Raw genomic sequence first — 19,576 nt, forward strand, 5'->3', positions numbered from 1 at the left:
CATAGACAAATCTCGTTTTTTATATTTTACATCGAATTCGGAAACCGAAAGTAAGTACATCTAGTTTCCTAAAAAACTAATATATCGCTAAAGCACACACCCACACAACCTAAAACTTCTGAAGACTTCCTAAGCTTTGATAAACTTCTCAGTCAATTTGGATCGATTGTGTCGACCTTTGCGGCTTTGAGTTACCTTGGAGCATGAGTATAATCAAAATTTGAGTCACCTGCCAAACTAGAGGCTAATCGCAATGTATCGCTCGTAGCCGAATAAGGTTATTGAACGTAACCTCGCCGATCGAGTTGATGGAAGGAAATTGAGGTACAGTTAGCTAGAATGGTCCCGAGAGTTGTAAAGCGTTTACACTCTTGCGCACTGGAATCTGTAAAACCATTAAACATAGACAAAGAGGTATAGTTCTTTCGCTTTGTTTAGTTTAGTGCGAGGGAGGAATGCACATCATTAAATATCTAATAGGCTAGTTTCCAACTAGTCAAATCAGTAACTTTTTACTAAACGTCAAAACACGGAATCACTATGATAAAGCACACTGACGTCTTAGAAAATCGTGATAAAATGTCGGACTTATTATTACGTTATTCTTGATTAAAATTCAATAAGTATTTCGTTATTTTTAGTTCAGTCTTTATTTAGTAAACAGAATTTCATAATTTATCTTCGACCTAGGACACCACCTACTTTGCACTTCACACGCAAGGGATTTTACGTAGTGTGCGATCGTGAACGTCTTAGGTGAAGTAAAAATTACATAGTTATCTTTGTATGTCATAAACTATTTTTTAACCCAATTCATTAAAATACTTTGCTAAAAGTACGTATCTTCGTTTTCAATACTTAAACATTTTTTAACTTTCAAACAGACTCATCATTAAAAGAGTTCCACAGGGAACTATGCTTAGTCCTTTGTTATTCCTTCTTCATGCTGCTGAGAATTTAGCGCCAATTAAATGAAAGAAGATTATAAATATATCGTCTCTATATCTGCGAAGTGTCTACTATCTAAACAATGACCATGTTATTTATAACAACTGTACAATATTAACACACAATTCCTTTGACATTGATTCAGTCAACCATGAGCATATGATTAGGTTAGCCTTTGCCGGCTACCGTGGGTGTTTGGCAATTAGCCGCCCAGTATAGTTGTTTTAAACCCACTAACTTTGGCAAGTGGAATTGGATTCTGATTGACTGGCTTTTACGCTTTTAATAAAACTGAATTAGTAAATACCTATACAAAACCTGAAAGAACAATTGATCATTATAATTGTTTGTTTTTGATGATTTCTATGATGAGGTCTATCTACATGCGTACAAAAACCACAACTTTATACCTTATATTAATAAGTATACTTCACTAAGTGTTCATATTATCTATCTTCAATACTTACTTACAGTGGAAATATTACATTATGTTGAAGTATAGACTATACACGACTTACACGACCAGTAAAATCTTGGAAATTCGAGATTCCAATTTCACTGCATTCAACTGTCTCGTTGAAATATCGTTCTTTAATTACGCAAACTATAATTGAGCTAAAATAAATCTGAATGCTGATTTCTTTCGTACAAAATGTCATCACAAATGTTTGTCTTCCATTTCACAAAGCATTACAGTCATTGCAAAATTCGCAATCACATTTTATGCGTTCGTTTACTTAACGTAGTTCAGATCTTCACATGCTATACAGGGTGTTAGTGACATCGTAACGAAAACTTTGAGGGATGATTCAGACTATGATTTTGAGTTGATATCAAGTGGAACTTTCCGTCGCAAAATTAATTACTTTACTTTTATTTTTACTTTAGTATTCGTTACACACTATTTTTAATTTAAATAAGACACATAGGTATCAGCAAAATATTTACTTACTTACCTTTTATTATAAGTATATATTTTTGCAGATTCTTTGATATTTTTAATTGCCTATATATTTTTTTAAATATTATTTAATTATTTTAGTCTCAATTTTTTTGTTTCTTTCTTTTTTCATTTAGTTATTTTTTTCCTTTTTTTCCCGCCAATAGAGCTGCAGTACGGCGCGTTGCTCGAGGGCTGCGGTGGGGAGCTGCCGTCACTGAGCGCATGCGCGCCCCTCCCCCCGCACCTCGACAAGGCAACGCGCAAGCAACAGCGCGATGCACGCGCACAGCAAGACAAAATCGCACAAGTTAACATACACTTGCATGGTTTGTTTTTGTTTTTTTGTTTTTTTATTTGGGTATTTTATTTTATGCTGTATTGATTGGTTTAATAGAAAAAAGTAAATTTAAAAGCGAGACCAAAAATATGAAAACGTAAGCTTTTTGCGACCTACCTATTTTTTATATACATACCCGACAAAAATGCGATCACAGCGCACTCATGACGCGGATTTATATTTTCTGATCAAGCTACCTACAATTTGAATAATTATTCTAAGTAAGTAGGTATCTATCTACCTTGACTTATTAATTGAAAATGTTTGCATTTAACATCAATGGGGGGATCTAAACATTTTGTATTTCAGAATTTACAGTATTTGTCAAAATTAGGTACCAGAAATAAGTATCTGCTTACCTAATACTGATATTCGTGATAACGTTACAAATGTCACAGATAATAAATATGAAATTCGTTTTATTTGTATTGTTACAGCGCTGTTTGCGGCTGTGGAACATGGCTACCTGGACAAAGCGCGCAACATTCTGGAGTCCACAGACGTTGATGTCAACAGGTAACTTCAAAATATGAAAATATAATTTTACACGATTTACGTCCTGTCATGGTTGGTTACTGTCACTGTGGCGCGCCGGTTTGTGTCTCAAACGGGGAGTGCCGATTTACACCAATGAGTTATTCATTTATCAGCAGTTTTCAGAGTTGACGAATGAAAATATTATTTATTTTTTTGGTCACCAACTCGTCCCAAATGGGGCGTAGGTATATGGGACGAGTTGACGAACGACTCAACACTCGTTTTCACTGGTTGGCTCGACCATTATTTTATTTTATTTATTTGGGAAACAAACAGCTATAACATTACAATTACACATTACATCTAAACATTAGCATAAGCCAAAAAAGTTTTGTCAAGAGTGTACAACAAAAATGCAACATAATAAAATAAAGTAGAAAGGGGTAGTTATTAATAATATAATTACCATATTTAACCAATTAGGTCAAATAGGCCAATTAGATTAGGTAAAGACGGCGATACCACACACCATCTATCGCGTTGGTCTAACAGAAAGCTCGGTGAGGTGTAGGTACTTAGTTCATCTGGTTCAATGTACCTTTGACTACCCCAATTGGTATATTACACGTGAGATAATGAGTTATGTATATTGTATGTATATGTATAATCATAGCCACAGCTGTAGCGCCGTACCGTCTATCTATTACACAGATAATATAGACCAGAATGGTGCCTCACAGCTCTTGTTTGAGATAGAGACACGAAGAATAACAATTTACAGTGATATCAAGATAATGTCGCGTAAAGTAAAAGAGGTACAGCGCAAACAAAGGAGTCAAGGTTTCTTTTACGATCCGTAATAGGCTAGTTTCCAACTAGTCAAATCAGTTACTTTTTACTAAACGTCAAAACACGTAATTACTATGGAGTTTGTATGAAAAAGCAAGCTGTGATGTCACAGAGAAACGTTACAAAATGTCGCACTTATTATTACATTTTACTATATTAAAATCCATAAATAGTTAAATAGAAAAAAGAAAACGTTTTGTGTCACCTTTAGATCTGTCTTTATTTAGTAATCATAATTTCATAATTTATCTTGACCTAAGAAACTACCCAATTGTTTTTGAAAATGTTAATTTACTCTGAAAATTAGATGTTACACTCAGAACAACAAATTCGTTCATTTAAGCAAGTAATTAAAAAATATTGGGCTCTACAAAAAAGGACATTTCCTAATCAGTTAACTATTCACGTAAACCTTTCTTTTGCAGGAATAAAACTACAACAAAATATACCTACTTACTTAAATACCTATTAATTTTACTAAAAAAATAATAAAAAGTGCTTTTATCAGCATTTAACTGTAGCTTGTAAATCAAAAATAGCAAAATGTATTATTTTGTCATGAAAACACTAGCTTGTAAAATTGACAAGAAAAATAAAACAATTTATTTTAAATTTAATATTGCTTTGTACTAATGTGTATACATTTTCCATTCAAACGAGCCAGTTACTTGTAACAACGCTAACAAAGAGTTCCATTAAAAGTCATCAGAAAGAGGAATGAAACACAGACCAGACAACCGTTTTGTAAATAAATAAACAATAATTAATCAGACTCAGAAAAATGTTTTTGTACGCTAAAAGTAAATTAACATTTTATAATTTTTATCTCTGAATTCCTTTTTTAAATCTTTTTGTCAAGCTTTTTTTGAACAAAGAGAAGTACAATCATTTTGACAATCTAATAAAATTTGTCACTGCAAGGCTGAAAGAATCAAAGATCTTTGCTGCAAGATAAAACACAAAATAAAGTTTGCGCTCCTTATATTTTTTTCTGAGGGGGCTTTTTGGCGGGAAACGGGAACGGGACAGTTGCTTTCTTCATTGAATAATCTAAATAATTAATACGAAGTGGTGTTTTGTGGTTAATGATCGCATTAAGTTAGTCGGAAGACATTCGCGAGTGTTATTATATCGGAGTATTCAATAAACAAAGTGTATCTGCGTATTTTCGCTTCGTGCCAGGAAGCCGCTTCATAACTCGAAAGTTTATGCGGACTTTTGAGTTAATTCGTTTGGGGTTCGGAGTAGGAGTCTACTCCGAGGGTGGGGGCTTAGGTTTCATCATCATCATTCATCACCTTTCATCATTTCATCAATCATCAAGATAAAAAATACGTAAGACATGGCTGTATGGGCATAGTTCCCTTTGCCTTACCCTTCGGGGAAAACCAAAAAAAAAAAATTTCTGGGGCAAAAGTAAACTTTATCAGTACATCAAACTTGTATTAATTCTGATAATTGTTGTTTCAGCCTCAACTCGGACGGGTTATCCCCACTGGACGTGGCGGTCCTGGCCAACAACCGACCACTCGCCAAGATGCTCATGGAATTCGGAGCCAAAGAAGGCACACAGTGTAAGTACCTAGAGGATAATTGTACTGTTTCCCTTCACCCATTTATTCTAGCATAGCCCCTCTTCTGGGCAAAGGGCTTGCCTTTGTAATAATTTATTTGCTAGTAAGTAAGGGCAGGATGATGATGATGATGACGAGTCATACGGTTTATCATATCTATCCAGCAGGGTCGTATAACATGTATGTATGAAATTAGAGGAGGTATAATGGTTCGTGTTGGCTTATATTGACTTTGTACTCAGACTTTTCTTATCGTGTGGGTTGTGAGGTGGAATACCAGCCTTATCAACCCTGGTGCCAGGGTTATGATTGAGCCGCAAAAGGCCCCTGACATGTCTCATGTAGCGATTACTCACTTACATCAGTAAATAGTAACCGGGACCAACGGCTTCACGTGCCTTCCGAAGCACGGATCATCTTACTTTCAGACAATCGGGTAATCAGCCTGTAATGTCCTAACCAAACTAGGGATCACAAAGTGATTTTTGTAATATGTCCCTACCGGGATCCGAACCCGGGACCTCCGGATCGTGAGCCCAACGCTCAACTACTAAGCCACGGAGGCCGTTAGCTCAGTAAGTACCTATGATCAGTGTTTGCATTACCAACAGACGAAATGTTAAATGACACTTTCCCCACAGGAATGTGTCAACTTTAGTACCAGGAATCGTGAAATATGATTTAGTATAGATCATATTCTTTACTTGAGACTTCGTGACATACCAACATATTATTATACCTAATGAATACAGTACTTAGTACATTTTATAAGTAGGTATTGATTGTAGAGAGTAACAGTGTGAACGGCCTCCTTGGTCCAGTGGTTGAGCGTTGTGCTCACGATCCGGAGGTCCCGGGTTCGAATCCCGGTGAGAACAAATCTGCTTAGGGCATTACAGGCTGATCACCTGATTATCCAAAAGTAAGATGATCCGTGCTTCGGAAGGCACGTTAAGCGGTTGGTCCCGGTTACTACTTACTGATGTAAGTACGTAGTCGTCACATGAGTCATGCCAGGGGCCTATGGCGGCTCAATAATAACCCTGATGGGGTTGATGGGGTTGGTAATCCACCTCACAACCCACACGATAGAAGAAGAACAGTGTGAAGAGAGAGATGTGGTGTAAAAGACGATATATATGTATGTGTGTAATGATTAAAGCAACTCTTGTCGGTGTAGCCATGGTATAAGAAAATGAGGTATGTATACTCAATCCTATGATAAGTCGCCATTGCTAGCAATTTGATGACTTAAGTGTTACCATTGTGTTACCATTAAATTGGTATCTGCAACAATTCAAGGACGTAAATTTTATTATTGAAAATTAATTGAATTACTGACTAATGTACTTAATTATCTAGGTATTATTATGTCAGCATACAACTCAAAGAAGGGATTTGGCGTGTAAATAATAATAAATATAGTATAACAAATAAAAGTATTATTAAATAGAAATATATTTTTAACAATATATTATTATTAACACAACAGGGCTTCAATCTGGTAACTAAATGGCTGAATCAAAGCTTTCTTACCTTAAACGTTGATAAAACCAAATATATGATATTCTCCATTCGAAATTGGCGACTTCCCGATCAAAATAACTTTTCTATAAAAGCTCACACTAACCATGACTTAACGTCACCATGCAACTGTCCAACCATACAAAGAACTGATCAGATAAAATATTTAGGCTTGCTTATTGACAGTCACCTCACCTTCAAACCATACATACAGCTTCTTTCATCTAGGCTACGTAAGTTTATATTTGTGTTTAAGCAACTCCGCCATGTTGCTGACGTTGACACTTTAAAAATGATTTATCTAGCTCTATGTCAATCCCTTCTCACATATTGTGTCACGACATGGGGAGGTGCCGTTGATAAGCACTTTATTAAACTAGAGCGTGCCCAAAGAGCTCTGCTAAAAGTGGCCACCTTTAAACCTCCTTTATACCCTACACAACTATTATATCAATTTTGCCAAGTTCTTACAGTTCGCCAACTATTCATCTTACACACGGCACTCTTACAACACTCCATTACACCTTTTACTGAAACTACTCAAATGCAACGAAATCATCTAATAGCAAAATCAACGAAGTTTCGAACTACCTTTAGCCATAGATTCTTTTGTTTTCTTGGCCCATTTGTATATAATAATTTACACAAAACTTTAAACACTCATTCGCTTACTAAACTAGAATATAAGTTAACCACACAAAAATGGCTTCAGAGTCTGTCTCACGATGACACTGAATCCCTTCTACACCAAATTGCTTAGATATGAACATCCACTGATAAACATCTATCACATACATCTCCTCTCTACCTGCCTAGTGACCTCAAAACCGATTTTTGTTGTAGGACTGCTAGCCAGAGAGCTGTTTCTACTTTACTTAGCACACACTCACTCACTCACGCCTGACACACACTCACACGCACCCACACACATACATACACTCACACACACATACACTCACACACACATACACACACTCACTCACACACACATAATCTACCTCTCATATAAACCACTGGTCTCATATTATACTCATATACACAAATATGGCATATTTTTGTTTTAATTTTAATTATGCTAAATTTCTGTTCTTTTATAAATTTACTTTTCGCAGTCGAAATTTTGTCAAACATTAAGCTAAGCTTGTTTCACGAATCTATGTCCACAATCTAATACTGTCTATATCTATAAAATATTGTAACACTAAGATGGTAGCTGATGCCTATAGCACAGGCTTGAGTCTATTTTAGACATCAGCTGAAATTATTATTCTGTAACTTGCTCCTTACTAATTTTGTAACTCTAAAATTGTTCTTAAATGGCTTTGTGTGGAAATAAATAAATTTTATTATTATTATTATTATAACATTATCAATAATAAAGCCGTACGTTTTTGGCGCTAACCACAGACTGCGAATCCTCGAGTTAACAGTTGATATCTAACGTCAAACGAGAGAATCCGTTTACAGAGTGGGTTTACTGTAAGTTCAAAATTTTCTTGCAAAGTAAATTAAAAATATTGGTCGTGGGTAATTTATTTCGTACGAAATGGCAACGCAGGGCGGGATGACGTCTGTTGGGCTAACCTTGAAATGTTAGCTGTCACTTTTGAGCATACCTGCCGAGTCTGCATGACAACCGCGCCGCGCGCGGCTCGAATTATATTGAGCGCTTCGACCAATAGCCGTTTGTAGTCCATCTACGTAGATAGCATTCGTATCGTTTATTGGTCCAAGCGCTCGATAGAATTCGCAGGCGCAGTTGTCATGTAGACCCGGCTGGTTTTCTTACACCATGGGTGTAGCATTCTCCATGTATGGGTAACCATACAAATTATGTCGCATACCCTCTGTGAAATGCATTGTTTTGTTTTTTTACTGAATAAATTAGAAGTTTCCAGGACTGTCCAGTCCACATCAACAATTGACAACTGTTAGATTTAATGACGTTATCTGGCCCAGCCATACCACCTGGTATGGCTGATAAAAAATATTGGCATTTGAAGGCAATAAACCCAAGGCTTATCGGGAATATCGTCGCTTTCTTTATTGTTTACAGTTTATCGCGCCGGCATACAAACCACGGCTTATTTTCGTAGTATTTCGCAATATCAATGACGAACTTTGCTGGCTACGTTTCTCAAAAACAATATGGATTGCGCTGTACATATCTTTCTTCGTTTAATCTTCTAATTTCATGGATAACGGACATATTTATCTTTGTTTTTACCCAAAAAATTATTTAAAAATTATTTATAGGTACCCATAAATAATGACCCTTTTTATTACAATAACACTTTCCACCCATTATTATTCTGATCAAAATAAATAGAAGCAATATAGGTAGCAACATACGTATCTTTATACGGGTTCCGCGGAACCCACTTTGGAAATCGCTGATTTACTTATCACTCAGTCCGAGTGCACAAGTCCACTAGTTTGATTGATTGAGTGGTAACATATTGGTGGTATTTGTTTATCAAAATCTACGCAATATTTACTCTATTTCAACAATAGGAAATACCCCAAAAATCACGTAAGATATCAATGAAACAGTAGGCTAACTTTTATCGTTCCCATCCGGTCGGCTCTAAGATTACCTGTCAAATTTCATCATGTCAATATGAAACGAAATGAGAACAATGCGTATTGAGTAGGTCTTTTTTTTTAATAGAATAGGCTCGCGTTTGACTACAATCTTACCTGATGGTAATTGAGACGTGTTACGAAATCACCTAGCAAATGCCTATACACTCTAGCCTTGAAGAATCTCAGATTATAACGAGTTGGAAATACAGACGACGGCAGATAGTTTCAGTCCTTTGCTGTGATCCTTTGGTCTCCATAGATTTAAGAACCAAACAAAAATCCAAACGTTAAAATAAAAGTTACATCTGGAAAGTCTGTCACCCAATATCATTGTTCACGGTAACGCGACGCCAGAAATTAGCATTAAGGGTACGTATAAGGAAAGTAGTTCAAATATATCCTTAATTACGTGCAAATAATTCCCTATGATAAAAAAATGCAATCGGATATTAAAATGTAACGGAAGATAGCAGTTTTCCTTTTATTTTTCGTACATTTCTTTTATTCCGTTGATTCTGGAACGAATATTGGATTGGCGAAGTTCTTAGATGCGGGCGCGCCCGAGGGGCCAAAAGTCAACCCTGAACTTCTGAAAAAAGTTTGATCTGCCAAGCATCGCCTATGGGGACCAATTTTTCTTATTGGCAAATAACAAACTTCTTGATACTTTACCTTTTAATGCTTTAAAAAATTGACAAATAATAAACTTTTCGCTACTTTCCCTTAAAAAACCCCAACTAATGTTTAATGATTATAGTATGGATGTTACGATTTTTTCATATTTGTCAAAAGGAATTCGTTAGTTTTTTTTTTTTTGATAGTAACAGAACGCAATGAGGAACTTTCCAGGCGAAGTTCCACAAAAATACAGATGGCGCTGTACAGATTTGCCTTCGTTTGACCTTCTAATTTCATGGATGACAGACATAAATTTCATCCTTTATCTTTGTTTTTGGGTATACATGATGACCCTTGTGGTTACATCCAGGCACAGGCATCTTCCACCCATTATTATTCTGATCAAAATAAAGAGTTGCTCTACCTATATTGCAATAGGGTATTGCTTATAATTAATTCCATACGTATCTAGAAACAGCGTGTAACAAATGACTAAAGGTTTTCATTTTATAACATCTAATTTTCAGTGTAAATTAACATTTGCAGAAACAAATATAGTTTAGTTTAAATGTTAATTGTGGTTCTCTATTTTTACGCATATTTTTTATGTAATAATTTACCATGGCATAATGTTACTTGTCCTATTATTTGTTACGCATAGTATTAATTTGTCATAACTTTTTAAGCATAATTTTGAAACTCATAACTACCATAAGCATAATAATTAATGACAATAATGACATATAAGCATAAGTATTATAAGCATAAAAACTATACTCTGAATAAGAAAAGTTTTGCCACAACTTTGAACATTTCCGAAACTTACTTTTTCCTTGGTTGCATTTGGTTCATGATTGTGACTTTTTATATTTTTTGACTCTATTTCATGCTGTTGGTGATCATTCAGTATACTTTTCGTGTGTAAGATAAACATACTGGCGCCGCACCCTAACCTATTGTTATGCCTTGTAAAAATTATGACAAAAAAGAATATGGATACCTATTTATATGCGAATCAAATTTATACCTACAAATATTAGTCCAAAAATAAGTTATACCTAACAAACCAGTATTCTTAGATGTTATTATGGGAAAGTACTATTATGCTTAAAAACGTTATGCGAAAAGGATTATGATAATTAAAATTATGACAAAACCATTTATGCATTTTAAGAGAATCCCGTTAATTGTACATAATTTATTTTATTTTGAGTTCTGTTTATTTGCTTTAGTTTTATTTTAATTTTATTTGTTTTGTTTCATATTTTTCTAATATTTTTGTTATGTAACTGTTTTGTTTATGGTGTAAATAATTTTTTTTTTTCATTAAAGGTAGTTTCCTGGGTCAAAGAGAAATTATGAAATTCTGATTACTAAATAAATACACATACATCTAAAGGTGACGAAAACGTTTTCTTTTTTCTATTTAATTTATTTATGAATTTTATCATGTTTTTCTATGACAGCACAGTGTGGTTTTTCATACAAATTCCTTAGTAATTTCGTGTTTTGACGTTTAGTAAAAGGTAACTATTTTGACTTGTTGGAAACTACCCTATTAATGACTATATTGAAAGAATCTATGTTCGTTACATACAAGTATTGAGAGATACGGATCAGCTTATATCAAAAAGACTGTTTGATACACATTCATGCAAAAAAAGAAAAAAGGTGGAAAGGAAGAATCCTAACCACTTGCGCTGTCTCCATACCCTGAAAATAGCCCAGCTCAAAGAATAAGGGAAACACTTACGTGATCAGCTTCTTCACTCTTTTAACCAGGCCTGGTTTTTGTTGACAGCACACGCAATCACAGCAGTCTATTTATTATTATTCACAATGATGTTTGCAAGAATAAAAACGTAATATATATAAGCAGGCAGAAAAAACAAGAAAAAAAACAGAAACGTCACTAAACCGTCGGGGTTCACACACTCAAGCAAAAAGTTTTTAATTATTTGTTTTTAATTTATAAAGTCTTTTTGGTGTTTCCCTTGGGTAGCTAGGCGTATTAACAGAAATAAAAAAGACAGAACAAGTGGCTCAAACACCATCCCCCACCTTGAAAGGTTTCCTTTCAATAAAGCAAAAACATAACAAAATAAAAATTAACTCTAAGTATAACAAAAAACAATAAAAGAAATGAAAAGCGGTGCGTTTTTAAGTTAAATGAGGGAGGGGGCATAAACGAACCACAGGTCGTTTGAATGTACCAGTTTTAGTTTTGACTAATGCAACTCTAACTTGATTATTGTCTCCGTAAAAAGTGCGTATTATAATACCTAACGGCCAATGCAAGGGCGGTGAGTTGTCTTTCATCATAACAACTACCGTTCCTTCCTTTACTGGACACGTATCTGTGTTCCATTTGTCACGAAGCTGAAGTGTATGCAAATACTCATTACTCCATCTTCGCCAGTACGAGTGCACAAGTCTGTCTAGTAACATCCATCGCGATAACAAATTCTGACTCACTGCAGGATCATTAACGGAAGGTAAATGAGCCAGTGGAGCGGTATTCAAAAAGTGAGCAGGAGTTAAAGGTAAAGGTTCACTGGGGTCTTCACTTAATATTCCTAGCGGTCTGGAATTCAGCAAAGCCTCAATTTGACAAAGAACTGTCAATAATTCTTCGTACGTTAAAATCTGAGAACCAATTACGCGAAATAAATGCGATTTAAACCCTTTAATCGTAATTTCCCATCCTCCTCCAAAATGAGGAGCGTTGGGAGGGATCATTTCCCAAGCAATGCGGTTGTTAGCCAAAGTGGCTTTAAATTCAGTATCAAAAGCGTCAGACTCTAAAAAGTTATAAAGTTCGTTCAAATATGCCTTAGCACCTATAAAATTTGTGCCATTGTCCGAATAAAGTTTTTCAACTGGACCTCTTCGAGATAAAAATCTCTTAAAAGCATTTAAAAATGATTCAGTGCTCAAATCTGTAGCCACTTCAATATGAACTGCTCTAGTTGTAAGACAAATAAATGCGCATAAATATGCCTTTTGGCTTTTGACACCGCGTTTCCTATTTAGGGTAATAAACAGCGGTCCACCATAATCGACGCCCGTATGAGCAAAAGGTTTGGACATTTGCAAACGACATAAAGGTAAATTAGCCATAACAGGCGAAGAAGCAAGTTTAGGGCGAGCCCTAAAACATGGAACACATGAATGCACTCTAGCACGAACAGTGCGGCGTGCGGAAAGTATCCAAAACCTTTGCCTGAGCAAACACAACATGTGTTGCGGTCCAGCATGGCAAGCAGTGCGATGTACAAAATCAATAAGTAAATCAGTAATCCTATCTTTGTTAGGCATAAGCATAGGATGTTTATGATCGAAAGTCAAGTTTGCATTTTCCAGTCGTCCTCCTACTCGTATAATTCCATCGACTAAGAAAGGCCTTAGTTTTCGAAATGCAGCTGGACATTGCCTTTTAAGTAGCAACGCCTTTAATAAATCTGGAAAATGTTCTTTTTGAATAGCACGAACAATGATCTTTTCCGATGCGTTTAGATCATCAGTCGTAATATGGCCGCGAGTTTTTAAACGTTTCGTGAATCTCAAAACGTAGACGATTGTACGGAGCAATTTCGACCATTGGGAGACTCGTTTGCTTAATAAGCGTAGAGGCGATTCCTCTTTATCATCAGAGGGTACCGTAACATTAGATAATGTTAGGATTTTAACTTCGGGCAGATCATTATCATTTTGACTAGCCACGTAAGCTTTAATAGGCCACTCCAAAATATCATTGCGTACCCAATAAGGCGCGTTCATCCACGTTAGATGATCAACTAGCTGTGCAGGTGTAAGTCCTCTAGACAAGCAGTCTTGTATCCTTGTGACTCGATTCGCCACGAATGTCTTCAGTCTGTGTGGACTGGAATGAACCCATGCAAGGGCTACCGTAGAATCGGTAAAAGCAAAAACATTATCAAATTGAAAGCGGTTCGAATATGTTGCGATAACACTGCGAATCAGTTTTGCCATCAGAAGAATTCCCATTAACTCTAAACGAGCAAGACTTATGGTCTGCACTGGTGCAACCTTAGATTTAGCACATAATAATCTTACACAAACACCAGATGGCGACTGTGTGCGAATGTATAAAACAGCTCCATAACCCTTCTCAGAAGCGTCCGAGAATCCAATTAAGCATACGTTGCAGGACTCAGTCACACCAACATGACGAGGTATAGTCACGTTAGATAAAAGTGGGAGTTCATTATAAAACTTTTTCCATTGTTCTGCTATATGCGCTGGAGGCTCATCATCCCAATCAATTTTCAGCAACCAGAGCTCTTTAATAAGCAGTTTAGCGTATAAAATCAAGGGGGCTGCGAATCCCATGACATCCCATAAACGAGCGATCGCCGAAAGCATATTGCGTTTTGTACAACGACCATCAGAAGAGTGTGTCACAAAATTAAAAGTGTCATGGTACGGATCCCAAGTCACGCCTAATACCTTTTGCGAGGCATTTGTATCGAACGTAACAGCTTGTGGATGTAAATGATCTTCGGGGAGCGAAGTAAGCACCTCAGACGAGTTACTTGACCATTTATGAAGTTTAAAACCTCCAGCAGCAAACATTTCTATAAGTTGCGTTGCAGTATCAATAGCGACAGCATCATCTTTTACAGAGACACATATGTCATCCATATAATAAAAACCTTGTTCGATGACGTTAGATGCAAGCGGGTACTTATCCTTTTCATCCTCTGCAAGCTTACGCAAAGTGCGCAAGGCAAGGTAAGGACTTGACGTTAATCCGAAACAAACGCGTTTGAATTCAAAGAGTTGAATAGGATCCGAAATATCAAATCTATAAAGCACTCTTTGATATTTTTGGTAGTGCGGATGGACCTTTATTCTGAGGTACATTTGCTCAACGTCAGCACAGAGCGCTATAGGGTAAAGTCTGAAATTTAATAAAAGCAGAAATAAATCAGACTGTATATTTGGTCCCGAATATAAGACATCATTGAGAGACAGACCAGTGTCTGTGGGCGCACTAGCGTCCAACACCATGCGAGTCTTTGTGGTGAGTCTATCCTCCCGTACAACACCATGGTGTGGAATCACATACCCATCGGTATCAGCATCATCAGTCACAGGCGTGATGTAATCTTTTTCACAATATTCGACAAAAATCTTGTCATACGCAGTGCGAAAGTCTTGTGAATTTTTAAAACGTCTTTCTAAAGCATGAAGCCTTTTTTTAGAACTCTTAATTGAGTCACCTAAAACAGAAGGGTCTGTTTTAAATGGCAGTGCTACGACGTATGTACCTGTCGAGTCGCGAGTAGTGGTAGACTTATAAATCTCTTCACAGGCCTGTTCATCTTTACTAAACGTAGCAGAGTGCGGGGTAGAAACTTCTTCTATTTCCCAAAATTTCTTCATCATGGTATCTAGCGATTGTCCAGTAAAAGCACATAACGTGGTATTATGTGTAACCTGTGCAAGATTGCAGGGAGACCGATTATGAATCGGAGCTTCACCCATCAAAATGAAACCAAGCGGGGTTTGAACTGCATCAGGTGTCCCTTGTGGGCCCTGAATATGTCCCGAAAGCAGTAAGCGCGGAAATAACTTAGCACCAATTAACATTTCAACCTCTCCAGGATCAGAAAATGTGTCATCGGCAAGCGGAGTGCGAGATAAATAGTGTAACATCGACCTATCAATAGGCAATGTCGGTATGCGGTCAGTGATTTTATCAACAACCAGCGGTTGTAGCGGAAACGATACTTTATGATCAAAACGCGAGTGAATTACAACATTAGTAACCCCTTTCACTTGTTTTGAAGACCCACCAAACCCATTCACGGTAATTTGGCCGGGGAGCGTATGCATTTTTAAAGATAAGCGGTTGCATAGCTCAACTGTAATAAAGTCATTCATTGACCCATTATCAATTAATGCGCGTGCAATATATTCTCTACCATCAGTATTTTTTATTACAACGCGAGCGGTAGCAAGCAACACCGTTTTAGCGCTTTGATTAAGCAGCGATGTTTGCGAGCAAAGCGACAACTGCGAAAACTCATTCGATGGTGATTGTGCAGTAGCAGGCGCAGTGACAACGTGAGGTGGAGCAGGAAAAGGCGACGTGACTGCAGGTTGCGGCAGAGGCTGCGCAAGCAACGGCTTAACGTCACACGCTGCGGCTACATACACAGCACTCGACGGACCGGGTGTCTGTGCGGACGCGGGGGTGCAAGTAGTCGAATCATTTTGTTGCGGAAAATGCAATAATGAATGATGCGTTTTCGAATGGCAAATATTACAATTCTTATTTGAATTGCATGATAATGTTCTATGACTGAAACTAAGACAATTGCAACAACTATTATGTTTTTTAACAACACCATAACGATCTCTGGGACTCAATTTCATAAATTCAGGACATTTATAAAATTGTTCATGACTCGATTTTGAACACAAAGGGCATACTGCGTTTGCATTATACGAAGTTACAAAAGATTTCGTAACTTTTGGGTTGTTAATAATTTTTGGAAAAGCTGGCGATTGGAAGCGATTGTTATTGTTTTTATTGCCATAAATCTGACATGGTTTGTTACTAGTGCGATCAATTATTTTAATTTGCTCTTTAATGAACCGAATCAAACTATCATAAGTCGGCAGTTTCTCTGATCGTACAGAATTTTCATAAAGGCAAGCAGTTTCCTTGTCAAGTTTTTGCAAAGCCAAAAATAAAAAGATAAAATCAACTTTATCTTTGATTTTTAATCGATCAAATGCACAAACTGATGCGGCAAACTTATCTAAAAAGTTATTAAGCCCATCAGCTGACGCCAAAGTCAGCGGTTTCAAATTAACTATCTGTTGTAAATAGGTAGTTCCTAGCGTGCGAATATCTTGATATTTATCAACCAAAGCAGAATAAATTGTGCTATAATTATCAGCAGTGGGAGGAATGTCAGCAATAGTAGTTAACGCAGATTTAGACAAAACTCCTGTCAAATAAAAGACTTTGTCTGAGTCAGTTAGACTTGTGTTGTTATGAACTGCGTTGTTAAAACATTCAAAAAATGTTGGCCAATTTTTAATGTCCCCGTCAAACGTAGGCAAATTAATCGGCGGCAGTTTAAGACGCGGTTTTTCCATTGATGTTGATCTCAATTGGTCTACTGAGACTTGCAGTTGTTTCAAACTGTTTTTTATAGAAGAATAAATATCTTCAAAAGCGAGAAAAGATGAGTAATCAGGCTTATAAGTGGAATCATATTGTATTTTAGCGATATTTAAATTATCTAACGCGGTTAAATACTCAGCGCGTAATTGTTCTATATTTGCAGCTGAACTTATGAAGCGATTTTGCAACTCTTTTGTAGAAATATTCCGTGAAACGTCATAAATGCTTTGAAGTCTTTGAAAGAAAGCTTGCACTCGAGCTTCATTTATAAGAATATTAGGTGGCATGGGGCCCTCGACATCCTCGTCAACAGGTGCCTTTTTAGACATTGTAAATAAAATATAAAAAATGTATCAGCAATAAAATTAAAATTATTAAATAATAAGAAACAATTTTTATATTAATGCGATGCGATATAGAATTGGTTCTGCGCTCAATACGTAAGTAGGATGAGTATATCTAGTTAGTAGAATAACTTGAACACTCGTAACAAAATTGTGGATAAAAATGTGACAAAGTAATGCGTTGCGTTTTATTTTATTAACAAATCACTACTGAATATTATTAGCGAGCAGTTTTATTCAAAAAGAATGGTACATTCAAATGCAGATGCGGTTAATATGCGGTAAAATAATCAGCGAATAGAGAGAAATTGAGTATAGAAATGCAGTAAGTAATAAAGCAGTATAGAAGTAAATAACTACAGCCCCATCGGTCTGTAAGCTATTACCATTTGTTACTTATGAAAGAGCAACAAATTGCGGAATCAAAGAATGCGATTTTGCGGTAAGAAATTACTGGTTCACGGATATGAATCCGGCTCGAAGGACCATCTTATGTGTTTGATACACATTCATGCAAAAAAAGAAAAAAGGTGGAAAGGAAGAATCCTAACCACTTGCGCTGTCTCCATACCCTGAAAATAGCCCAGCTCAAAGAATAAGGGAAACACTTACGTGATCAGCTTCTTCACTCTTTTAACCAGGCCTGGTTTTTGTTGACAGCACACGGAATCACAGCAGTCTATTTATTATTATTCACAATGATGTTTGCAAGAATAAAAACGTAATATATATAAGCAGGCAGAAAAAACAAGAAAAAAAACAGAAACGTCACTAAACCGTCGGGGTTCACACACTCAAGCAAAAAGTTTTTAATTATTTGTTTTTAATTTATAAAGTCTTTTTGGTGTTTCCCTTGGGTAGCTAGGCGTATTAACAGAAATAAAAAAGACAGAACAAGTGGCTCAAACAAAGACATTTATTAACTGTTATATGATTTTTTTTATTTACTTTTTTATATATAGAACTTGGCACACGTTCTATGCATGTACCTATTGGGTCTCATTGATGTATAATATAATGTATTATGTTACATTGTTCTCATGTTGTTGAGGTTAGCGAAGCCACAAATCATTAAAAGTTAGGTAAGTATGTAACTTGCATCTATTTTTAGTTCGTATCTTATATGACTGGAGAATCTGAAGAAATAGGAGTCGCTTCTTTGAATTCCCAAATTATAATTAATAAAAAAATAATCATAAGTATTATTCTTTTTTTTAGAAAATAACCTCAGTTCTATTTGTGTTAGTAGCACTTTAAGAAAGTAATTGACAAAAAATACACAAGTAGTAGGTATTTCTTTTACGATGATGAGGAAAACATGGTTACATGCGGGTAGATACATAATTTTGTTAGCCCTGTCACAAAGGTATCTGCGATACACCGAGTAACTGTCAATTTTGTTCCGCCGCCGTTGATATTACGTCCAATTTTCTGCTTTTGAATGGCAGCAGATAGGTTTTTTTGCCTTATTTCTGTAGATAGAAATTCATTGGATTAGATTTTAATGCATAAGTAACCTATTTGAAGCTACTTACATTTGACTAAGCTGTGTACTAACTAGTTCAATATTTGTAAAATAGTTTATGAAATTCTTGCTTTTTGTCTATGTCTTGTCCTTTATTTTAGTGTAAATAGAGTGCTGTTTTTCCTGTTATTTTCCTGCTACTGGCATGCACATAAATCGAGTGTCATAGGATTTGATAACGTACCATACTGTGTTTAAGGATACAGTTAAAGAGCAACCCACTAAATAAGCATGCTAGTTACACATGTGTCCTGTGCAAAAACTTTTGAATTGAATTTGGGACACACCTGATGTTTACCTTTTCGTTTTTATTTTTTATCTGTGGTTATGATTATGATTGGCCTGATTTATATGCTCAAAATCGTACGTGTATATACGTGCATATGATGTGTTATCTGACTGCAGACTTCATCTTTGTTCTGTGTGTGATTTATATCTTCTTTTATCAATCATTGAAGACAGCTCGACGGTCTTTTTTTTAATGTTAGGATTTCCCAACGTATGCGTAACGCATTTTCGTCCCGAGGGGACGACGTGGTTATGTGGAACTCCCCAAGTGAACACACCCAATATAACCACTAAAACTCAATGGTGTTCTTGCCTACACCAATGAGGTTTTCCAGGCTTCGTTCCTCAAAATTATTATCATATACAATGTTGCCTTGGTTTAACCAACCTCATCAACC

The 19,576-nt window shown here is 36.1% G+C and overlaps 1 protein-coding gene across 4 annotated transcripts in view; it reads left to right on the plus strand.

The window, feature by feature from the left end:
* Positions 1-19,576, plus strand: part of LOC126369199 (uncharacterized) — a 279,281-nt gene that overhangs the window by 242,683 nt on the left and 17,022 nt on the right. For all 4 annotated transcript variants that reach the window (XM_050013497.1, XM_050013500.1, XM_050013499.1 and 1 more), the window contains 3 exons: positions 2,056-2,217; positions 2,666-2,744; positions 5,025-5,128. In XM_050013497.1, coding sequence (XP_049869454.1) covers positions 2,056-2,217; positions 2,666-2,744; positions 5,025-5,128 — 345 coding nt within the window. The remainder of the gene's footprint in view (positions 1-2,055; positions 2,218-2,665; positions 2,745-5,024; positions 5,129-19,576) is intronic.

This window comes from Pectinophora gossypiella, chromosome 8 (genome assembly GCF_024362695.1).
Source record: "Pectinophora gossypiella chromosome 8, ilPecGoss1.1, whole genome shotgun sequence".
Classification (NCBI taxonomy): Eukaryota; Metazoa; Arthropoda; class Insecta; order Lepidoptera; family Gelechiidae; genus Pectinophora; species Pectinophora gossypiella.